The 11,222-nt window shown below is 36.0% G+C and overlaps 1 protein-coding gene across 1 annotated transcript in view; it reads left to right on the top strand.

Moving 5' to 3' along the window:
* Window positions 1-2,627: 2,627 nt before the first annotated feature.
* Window positions 2,628-11,222, top strand: part of LOC110450576 (geranylgeranyl pyrophosphate synthase-like) — a 10,600-nt gene continuing 2,005 nt past the window's right edge. The window contains exons 1-9 of the mRNA XM_021498176.1: window positions 2,628-2,774; window positions 3,812-3,868; window positions 4,429-4,497; window positions 5,134-5,219; window positions 5,798-5,844; window positions 7,213-7,329; window positions 9,205-9,306; window positions 9,585-9,645; window positions 10,291-10,369. Of these exons, the coding sequence (XP_021353851.1) occupies window positions 3,833-3,868; window positions 4,429-4,497; window positions 5,134-5,219; window positions 5,798-5,844; window positions 7,213-7,329; window positions 9,205-9,306; window positions 9,585-9,645; window positions 10,291-10,369 (597 nt within the window). The 5' untranslated portion in view covers window positions 2,628-2,774; window positions 3,812-3,832. The remainder of the gene's footprint in view (window positions 2,775-3,811; window positions 3,869-4,428; window positions 4,498-5,133; window positions 5,220-5,797; window positions 5,845-7,212; window positions 7,330-9,204; window positions 9,307-9,584; window positions 9,646-10,290; window positions 10,370-11,222) is intronic.

Genomic DNA, 11,222 nt, shown 5'->3' with positions numbered 1-11,222 from the left:
TACTAACTGATAGGAATGTTACTATCACCAACTCCCGTTGTTGCTACTTACTGATATGAATGTCACTATCACCAGTTTCCAGTGTTGAAGATTTAATCGATATGGCATTCGGACCTGTTTGTATCGCCACACTGATACAATGGGAATACTTGTTCAATGGAAATTCATCATCTTACATAAGGTTATCGGAAATCTCGAATCCAATCTTCCTCAACAGTGTCATGGAGCCTCCCAGAGGGAGTAACGCGGACCTCGAGGTATCGACTGAATTCAATTTTTATTGTTGGCACAAAAGTATGTTAGGTAATACTCAAATGACTGTTCGGTTAGTAAGGGCAGCTGATACGGACTTCCTGAATTTCTTCTGATTTGCGATTATTACATTAATAATTTGTAGTTGTCATTGACTTCGCTATATTGTCCAGGGCAATGGTCAGTATTGTCCTTTGATTGGCCTTAGACATCTTTATCGACCAAAATTGATGAAATGATCTCACACAGGCTATTGCAATGAACTCATCTCCTATCAACATTTCAATACCAGATAAGTTCGTAGTCACTTACAATCTATATACAAGACCAGGCTTCATCACCAAACCGTAGTAACCCCAATACTGTACGGGTACAAGTATACGATCAACGCTCAAAAAATAAGTGACAGACATATATTAACAATGATGGCCAAGATTTACCAAAATTTGGATCTTGAACTAAGTTGACACGGAGAACATCATATCTGCATGGATGTTATCGTCTAGTATGGTTGATATTTAGTTTTCTGTCCTCATGCGTGAGATACAAGAGCTAGCTTTATTTGGGACAAGGGCTGATTATGTTATCGTCTGAAGAATTCCATGTAGGCAAGCAAATAGACATTCATCTCTAGCGTATGAAGGTGATCCGTTAATTATATTCTAGCAGTGTCACATACGTTGTGTCCGCTCTAACTTTTCAGATTCGACTGAAGTACAGCCATCCTAAACCTCACGTGTACAATTCAGGATTGACAGTACACATATTGTATTAACTCTAATAGAGCATCACGGTTTAACTTGGGCCCCTTTCAAGTATGCGGTTCAACCATTTCAACAAGCTGAACCTGAAAAGAAAACGACAGGCTCAGATCTGAACCGAGGCTGACCCCTGAAATAAACGGCACGTGCATATTGAGGGTCCAGACGTGCCTTGCCGAAGCTAAAATGCTGACTATTGCTAGTTTTCATTATTTCTTTTTATAAAACAAGATCGACTCACATATATCTTTTAGGATATATATAATGTTTTAGTGGAAGCGTTAAAGAAGGACGTATTATTCTTAATACTATTTGTCATAAAACTCCAAAACTGCATTTTTACCTCTTTCTATACAGTTCGGTCCAAATGCGTTTGTTTATGAGCTTTCTCAAACATGTCTTTTCCCCATAATTGACGTTAGGACAACATTAGCGTGATCTACAAATGAAGTCATTGTGCATTTAAATTAACGTTACTCTAAGTGACACTCATCGATGCAGTAAGAGACAGTGGTATGTCATGCTTCTGAAATTCAAAATACCGTTCCATCAAATAATATTTTAAGATCTTTATCTAAACGTCTATATCGTTTGAATATATAGCGTAATAATAATGACTCAACGCTACAATTAAATTGATAAAAGAAGGAAAACGAAGAAGGAGAACTACAAGTAGAGTCGAAAAATAGTTAAACAGCTTCATATTTCAAGGGGCTTACTGACGGTAAACTAAGTACACAGTGGATGCATCCATTCTCATTCTTTTACTTCCAAGCTTTAAATGTTGTAAATTCTAACCCTGTTTTCACCTTAAAATAGGAATATTAGTATTACTTCAATCAATGTTCATGATGCTGAAGAAATGGTTACCTTCACGAAATTCCATCTATCTTTGTCGTCCAGAGGTTGGATCTTCTTGAGGAGGAATAGATCGAGAAGTTCCTGAATTAGCGTTTAAACCATTTCCCCGGATCACATATTTCCACTGCTTAAAGGGCAATAACTCCTACATGCTACAAGACGAAGTTCGACATAAAATAACATAAGTTTTCACGAATATCTGTACAGAGACATATAAAGCCATATACGTCTCTGATCTGTACTATTCTTTGGTTGACTGAAAACTTAGTTATTCGGATATTTTAAACCGCAGAAAACTCACATAAAAATAACAGAACCTGAAAGAGTGAATATAGGAAATAGGAAAAGATTTTGGAATTTAATCTTTCATAAAATGATCTGGTCCATCCTGTTTCCTGGAACATATTATCGACACTTGTTAGTTTTGTTGCACTTGTTACTATCCGTGCGACTTCAGTGCTAATGTGTTTAAATTAAGTTTATTGTTGATTGTTGTAGTTTGCAGATGTATTGGTCACATATACAATGTATTTGATACACATGATGACAACTTGATGTACACGTACGAGCGTCTGAATGATGAACGTAACACACACAGTGATTGCACTTTTAAATTTTAGTGATAGATAGAAAAGCCAAAGTCAGTCCAATATCCATATATATCCGACTATGCTTGAAAAAAGCCGGAATATTTGTCGTTGGTTCCTTTGCCGGTGTATTAAAATCGCCGTCATTGTCTTTCTGACGCTTAAAAATTGTAAACAAGTCGTGGCCAAGAACACACCCCGGCATTTGTCATTTTCCTTTTTATAGATATGAATAGTATATTATACTATATATAGTTCGGATGTACAAAGTAATTCATAATTCCCATTGAATGAAGCACACCATTAAATATCAGTAAGTACGATTCATGGCAGGGGTACATTCAGTCATTGACTACTCCGCTCAACATTTAGCCGGTAGCGGTGCGATTTATTGCACAAAATATTGCAAAAAATATATTTGTATTAACGACATGGTTTGTCAATGTAAAATTGTTTAGTTCAGCATATAGTCCGTATGTCGCAGCAATGAATATTTTTTCAGCTTTCCGTAAACAACATCTCTGAATGATTTTCAGTTAATTTGAGCCCATATCAAACCGTTAAACAGGTTGGGCACAAAGGCGCATATGGATAATAATCCTGCATTTGGGTAACATCTTTGTATGTTATGGTTGAATGCACTTCAAATCTACTTTCACTATCCTATATAAAAAAATCAAAATTTTGTACTTCACTTACGTTATTGAAAATCGCCATATCTATTGGTTATTACAAACAACTTTTGGTTGAACAGTTTTCGGTTTTGAAAGTATTTCACGACCTTTGAAGCCTTAGAAAAGTCGGGACATCTAAAATCACGAAAATGTCAAAACACNAAAAAACGTTCAACCAAAAGTTGTTTATAATAACCATATAAATAGCGATTTTTAATAAAGAAAGTGAAGTACAAAATTTTGATTTTTTATATATGATAGTGAAAGTAGATTCGAAGTGCATTCAACCATAACATACAAAGATGTTACCCAAATGCAGGATTATTACCCATAAGCGCCGTTGTGCCCAACCAGTGTTAAAGTTGGTTGTGCTGGACATAATAAACATATTTTAAGATAACATTAATTCTAATTGTAAAAGTTCACACAACATACAGATGTCTTGATAGGCATGCAGGTTAGTTACAAACGATACTGATCCAGTTAAAAGCATGGGTCAACTCAAATGTTCAAATAGCCACAACTTCTAATTATATGTAACTGGAGAAAAAAATGCACAGCCAGAGGGATTCAAACCAGAGACCCTCCAAAATGCTTTACCAATTGAACTACACAATTGGTCGCCAGTGATCAACATAGATTTTCATGTTGAGTTTTAACTTTGCTGTTTCAACAGGTTCTTTCTATAATTACAAAGATGTCCTCTCAGTCATTTGAACAAACTACGGAGCAGGTGAGAGAAACGTGTTGAAACTGTGATAATTTATTAAAAACAGTGTGGCGGATCCAGATACCTATCTGGGGTCGGGGGGTCCAAATTTCCTGGGGCGATTTCCATGTTGGAATAAATTGAGGAAAATGGTGAAAATATATGATTTTTAAAGAAAATTCTCAGGATGGGTGGGGTTTCCTGAAGCCCAAAAAACCCCTCTGGATCCGCCACCGAAAAACAAACAGTGTCAAAAATGAATTGCTTTGCAATACAATGTAACTCAATACATGTAATATTAAAGGAACAACAAATAATCTATATGTTAAACTAAAAATAAAATTCTTTTTATTTTTCTTGAAATAGTTAAGTTTAACATACAGTAGCAATGATTTATTGAGAATACCCTAGTTCTATAATTCTCAGAGCTGGTACTTGATAAAGTTGTAAGTTAGGTGACATGGTATCATTACATTCTGTAGTGGCTGTAAGGTACAACACAGAACACACTCATACCAGGCTCAGTAATGTATGAAGTGAGCAGATTATGATTGGAGAATATGTTTCTTTTCATGTTTTTATAGGTGTTGTTGGAACCATACAAATACATCTGTCAAATTCCTGGTAAAAAAATAAGGAGTAAGCTGGCAGAGGTAAGTTGTCTGAGCGGCACTGTAGACACTCTACCAAATAGTTCCCCTTAGACAGGTCAGTAACAAGTAACTAGGTGGTTCATCACTGTCACAGGTTTATATGTAAATTGTATTCTCTCCCTTCTGGACAGAACTCCTTTAATACTCAACTGTTTAAGCTAAAGGAAAATTTCTTGTAGACAAATGCAAGTCAATGGCAAACAACTACGGCATTTACCACTGTGACACATATACATCATTTCAAAAAAATAAAATCCAATAAACCTTATGAAGTAACTTAATCTTAGTTGAGTAAAGTATTTCTTCATACCCAAAAGGAATACCAAGTTCAAGCTATATACAACCTGATACCAAAAATGTTTAAACATTTAAATAGTTCTATGTTTTCCCTGAAACGGCACTAGTTACATGTAACTTGTTTTTAATTTGAATATGTTTCATTACACATTACCTGATTCCTTTTTAGACTTTGATCTTACATGTCTTACATGTGATCAAAACTTGTTTCGTGGATTTGAAAATTATAAATGATCAGATATTTTCTGACTATCTTGTCAGAAGTTTACCAGATTTTATTCAATGTTTTAGAAAAAAAATACTGTTAATTTGGGGAAATATCTGGTCATCTGCTTCTAGGCATTCGACCACTGGCTCAACATTCCACCTGAAAAACTGGCAATAATAGGGGAAGCTACTCAGATGTTACACAACGCCAGTTTATTGTGAGTATGCTGACAGATTTGTAGTGCTAATATATTCACATTAGAAGGTATACATACCAGTTTATTGTGAGTATGCTGACAGATTTGTGGTGCTAATATATTCACATTAGAAGTTATGCATACCAGTTTATTGTGAGTATGCTGACAGATTCATAGTGCTAATATATTCACATTAGAAGTTATACATACCAGTTTATTGTGAGTATGCTGACAGATTTGTGGTGCTAATATATTCACATTAGAAGTTATACATACCAGTCTATTGTGAGTATGCTGACAGATTTGTGGTGCTAATATATTCACATTAGCAGTTATCCATACCAGTCTATTGTGAGTATGCTGACAGATTTTTAGTGCTAATATATTCACATTACAAGTTATACATACCAGTTTATTGTGAGTATGCTGACAGATTTGTAGTGCTAATATATTCACATTAGAAGTTATACATACCAGTTTATTGTGAGTACACTGACAGACCAGATTGTTGTACTTTTCAGAAATAATTGTACAATTCTAGTCACTGTTTTTGGCAGTGGAACGGGCACCCTTATGATAAATGATTTTGTTTATTTCAGAATAGATGATATAGAAGACAGTTCTAAACTTAGAAGAGGCATTCCAGGTAAAAAATATTGTTGCTAATTTATTTCTTCTTTGAATGAAGGCATACATTGTAATAGTATGGTTCTTCTTGTTCTTCTTTTCTAATATGATCTTGTACAGGCCATACTTCTTAAACTGTTAACNCGATGTGAATTCGATGCGCAGAAATCCCCCCTCGAGAGCCCCCTTCAAGCGTTTCAGTGGCCGCGACTCAGTGTTGAAGCAATGGCAACATTGCATGCAGCATTGATACTAATATTTAAGAAGTATGGCACAAGATCATATTAGAAAAGAAGAACCATACTATTACAATGTATGCCTTCATTGAAAGAAGAAATATAATTAACAACAATATACAACTGTTTCATGGCTATTTGGGGAACAGTCAAAACTACTATACCTCGGTAGGGGGAAGCCCTGTGGAACTGTTTGCCCTTGGCCTAGCGGCCTCGGGCAAACAGTTCCCCAGGGCTTCCCCCTACCTCGGGATGATAGTTTGGACTGTTCCCCAAATAGCCATGAAACAGTTGTATATTGTTGCTAATTATATTTCTTCTTTCAATGAAGGCATACATTGTAATAGTATGGTTCTTCTTGTCCTTCTTTTCTAATATGATCTTGTACAGGCCATACTTCTTAAACTGTTAACATTTTTTATGTCCTAAAAATTGACCTATATCACCCAAAGGAGGTGTGCACTATACAATAATATGGTCACTGTGACCTTCATCTCAAGGTCAAACGTCAGGTAAGTGCAAAATTTCCAGTGAAATCTTGTCAAGCCAATAACTTTATATATTGCATCTACCACTTAAGCTGTGCAGCATGTTGTAATTAGGTCACTGTGACCTTGACCTCAAGGTAAAAGGTTAAAAAAGTGAAAAATTTCTGGTGAAATCTTGTCGCGTCTAAAGTGTTAAAGATATTTAACTTTGATGAAACCATAAGTATACTTGCACAAGCTTAAGAAGGTGTGCAGTCATGATGACATTGATCTCCAAGTTAAAAGTAAAATATGGTAGATGCAAAATTTTAACAAAATTTTATCTGGGCTGTTAATTTGAAACCATTGAAACATTTTTTATGAAACCTATACTTACACTATGTGTCAATGGATGGTTTCTAAGTTGTCAAAATTGAAACATCATCCTATAAAGTTAGAGTCAGATCAAAGCTTGCTTTTCCAATCTTATCTGAAAACATATGTATGTAATAAGTATGTTTATTGAAATACTGTTTAAACTGAACATAGAAAATTGTATAGGTTGGACATTATTATTGTATCTTATTGTTTCAGTTGCACACAGTATATATGGTATTTTTGTATCTTATTGTTTCAGTTGCACACAGTATGTATATATGGTATTTTTGTATCTTATTGTTTCAGTTGCACACAGTATATATGGTGTACCACATACAATCAACTCAGCCAACTATGTATACTTCCTAGGACTGGAGAAGGTGTTAAAACTGGAACATCCAGCAGCCACAAAGGTTTTTACAGGTAACTAAAGTGTATGGTTGGTCAGTCACGAGGCCACAAAGGTTTTACAGGTAACTAAAGTGTCTGGTCAGTCAGTCACAAGGCCACAAAGGTTTTTACAGATAACTAAAGTGTCTGGTCGGTCAGTCACAAGGCCACAAAAGGTTTTTACAGGTAACTAAAGTGCTTGGTTGGTCAGTCATGAGGCCACAAAGGTTTTTACAGGTAACTAAAGTGTCTGGTCGGTCAGTCACAAGGCCACAAAGGTTTTTACAGGTAACTGAAGTGCTTGGTTGGTCAGTCACAAGGCCACAAAGGTTTTTACAGGTAACTAAAGTGTCTGGTCGGTCAGTCACAAGGCCACAAAGGTTTTTACAGGTAACTAAAGTGATTGGTTGGTCAGTCAAGAAGCCACACAGATCTTTACAGGTAATTAAAGTGTCTGGTCGGTCAGTCATGAGGCCACAGATATCTTTACAGGTAACTCAAGTTCTTTATTCACCAAAAGTCTTAAGACTTATAGGTACAAAGCAATCATGATACTTTACAGGTAACTAAAGTGTCTGGTCGGTCAGTCACAAGGCCACAAAGGTTTTTACAGGTAACTAAAGTGCTTGGTTGGTCAGTCAAGAGGCCACACAGAAACACAGGCACCGGAAACAAAGCATCCAATATTGTGACCATAGGTGATCTAGGACAGGACTCTACTGCTGTCATGCAAAAACTTAAAGTATGTAGACTGGTTAAGGCTCACGGGAACACAGAGGATCGTATAGTAAAACCACTTCACGAGTGGTCTAAAACCAGGACAGGAAGCTGGGATAAACGCGTTGAAAAGCTTTTAAAGGAACACAATCTTAATGAATTCTTAGTGCCCAGCCCTATCCCGGGTTATTGTTATGAATTTAGCTAAAGGTGTATTCAAAACAGGACAAAAGCAAGTGGTACCGAGAACTGTGGAATGATTGAGGAAAAATAATGGAAATAAGCCGCATACGTACCGTATGTTTATATCTGTTCTTACTCCAGAATCACATGTATACTGTCGTTAGTTTTAAGCATAGGCAAACATTAGCCAAGTTCCGTTGCGGTAATTTGAATTGAAAATTGAGACTGGCCGGTATTCTCACCCTCCTTTAACACTAAATGAGAGGCAATGTATTTTATGCCAGTCAGGATCGGTAGAAGACGAGCGCTATTTTCTAATAGATTGTGAGTTATATTCTGATATTAGGCGAGTTATAATTAGTGAGGTAAGTAAGTGTTGCCCAAACTTTTGAGAAATGAACAATTTTATTGTCTCATGACAAGTGATGATCTCCAACCTATTTTAGCTTCTTCACTATATTTGATGTATTGCAGAACATCTTGTTTTACCTATGATTAGCTTTTTACTATATTGTGTCTCATAAGTCAAACTGGCTGGATGTCAATATATTTCAATGCAATTTGTAAAGTTTTTATGACTTCTAATGTATTGTATATACCTGTAATATTGACATGTGACACGTTAATGAAATATATTGCATTGTGTATTGTATTGTACGAATGTCAGACTTTTGAATTGTGTTTTAAGTGAGTGTATGAATAGTGTTAGGTGTCTGATCGTTTAAACAAGCTAAAGACCTGTGAAGCAGGTAACTGAGAGCTTACGTGTACTTAATTGGCTCCATGTAATTGATAATGTTACCATGATACACTGTTTACCTAATTATATTATGTTTATGCACTACTTATACACTACTTCCCTAATTGTATTGTGTTTATACAATATTTCCAAGTGTTTTGTTTATACGCTATTTTCCTGATTGTGTTTTGTTTATACAATTTCCCTAATATTTGGTGTGTCCATACACTATTTCACTGTGATCCTAATTGTGATGTTACACATTACAGAACAGCTGCTGGAGCTCCACCGTGGTCAGGGTATGGACATCTATTGGAGAGACGCCATTATCTGTCCCACAGAGGACGAGTACAAAGCCATGGTCACCAAGAGTATGTCACACACAAAGTTATCTCCCCTTTCTAATTCCCTGGACTTCACCTACTCGTATCACTTAGCAGATTTATTTCTAGATTTTCAAAGAAATGTGGAGGTTATTTTCCTGATTACAGTTCCCAAACATGTTAGAGTTTTTTCCCTTCTGTCCTTGGTCCTTAAGTATAGTTGTAATATATATGTTTTTGTCCAGGTAGATGACAGTGGAATCTTCAATGAAGTACTGTTATGGGGTCAAATGAACTGAAAAAAACCCTGGTTTGTTGCGTTACAGAAACGGGCGGACTGTTTGGACTAGCGGTGCGACTGATGCAGCTGTTTAGTGATAACAAAAGGTAAGACTCTAAAGTGTTGTCACTGTAGAAACTATTGTGTATGCTTATGCATTGAAATGCTTGGTCCTGAATATGCATAAATTTGCAAATTCACAATTGTATGAACTCTCCTCACAATGTAATATAGGAACTCTCCTCCAAATTAACATAAGAAATCTCCTCACAAAATAACATTGCAGAATTCACAAAATAACATAGCAGAATTCCTCACAAAATAACATAGCAGAATTCCTCACCAATTAAACTAGTAACTCTCCTTTCATATTTACACAAAGAAACTTTTTTATCCTCACAAAATAATAAAGGAACTCTCCTCACAAATCAATATATAGGATTTTTTCACAAAACTTAAACATAGGAACTCCTTTCAGAAACTGAATATAGGAACTCTCCTCACAAATTAGCATAAATGTACATGTACAAGTATTATATCTCATGAAATACCATGAAAAACAGTAAATATTTGCCTGTTTAAAGGGAGTGGTCAGTTTATTTTATCTGACAGTAATCTTATTGATAATTTTGCAAAATGCTTTATCTATTTCACAAATACATGTAACTGTATTTTTTTTCACTGTATTACATAATGCCATTGATGCATTATTTGTATCCAATGCCTGAAATAAGGTTGTGTCTATTTTACAGTGACCTAAAACCAGTATTAGATGCCTTGGGTCTTTACTTCCAAATCAGAGATGATTATGCCAATCTGATATCCAAAGAAGTAAGTAATTAAATCTCCTAATCTCAGCTAAAGGATGAGATGTTGTAATAGCGTCAAGGCTGACTGAGATCAGTTATGTTGTAATAGAGTCAAGGGCGACTGAGATCAGTTATGTTGAAATAGAGTCAAGGCTGACTGACGTCAGTTATGTTGTAATAGAGTCGAGGCTGACTGAGATCAGTTTTGTTGTAATAGAGTCAAGGCTGGCTGAGAGCAGTTATGTTGTAATAGAGTCCAGGCTGACTGAGATCAGTTTTGTTGTAATAGAGTCAAGGCCGACTGAGATCACTTATGTTGTAATAGAGTCAAGGGCGACTGAGATCAGTTATGTTGTGATAGAGTCAAGGCCGACTGAGGTCAGTTTTGTTGTAATAAAGTCAAGGCCGACGGAGATCAGTTATGTTGTAAAGGGGTCAAGGCTGACTTAGATCAGTTATGTTGTAATATCTTGTACTGAACTTCATTCACTTCACTATGTGGATCCTTAAACATTTTATAATAATGCATGCAAGTATGCCCACGTGAGTGGCACTGTCAATCAAGGGCTTATAATATCAGTTATGTTGTAATAGAGGCAAGGCTGACTGAGATCAGTTATGTTGTAAGAGCGTCAAGGCTGACTGAGATCAGTTATGTTGTAATAGCGTCAAGGCTGATTGAGATCAGTTTTGTTGTAATAGCGTCAAGGCTGATTGAGATCAGTTATGTTGTAATATCTTGTACTGAACTTCATTCACTTCACTATGTGTATCCTTAAACATTTTATAATAATGCATGCAAGTATGCACACGTGAGTGGCACTGTCAATCAAGGGCTTATAATCATACTAAGGGGGGGGGGGGGGGGGGGGGGG

The sequence above is a fragment of the Mizuhopecten yessoensis genome, unplaced genomic scaffold (genome assembly GCF_002113885.1).
Source record: "Mizuhopecten yessoensis strain PY_sf001 unplaced genomic scaffold, ASM211388v2 scaffold5325, whole genome shotgun sequence".
Classification (NCBI taxonomy): domain Eukaryota; kingdom Metazoa; phylum Mollusca; class Bivalvia; order Pectinida; family Pectinidae; genus Mizuhopecten; species Mizuhopecten yessoensis.
The sequence above is the reverse complement of the archived record's forward strand: the minus strand, read 5'-3'. Positions and strand labels throughout refer to the sequence as shown.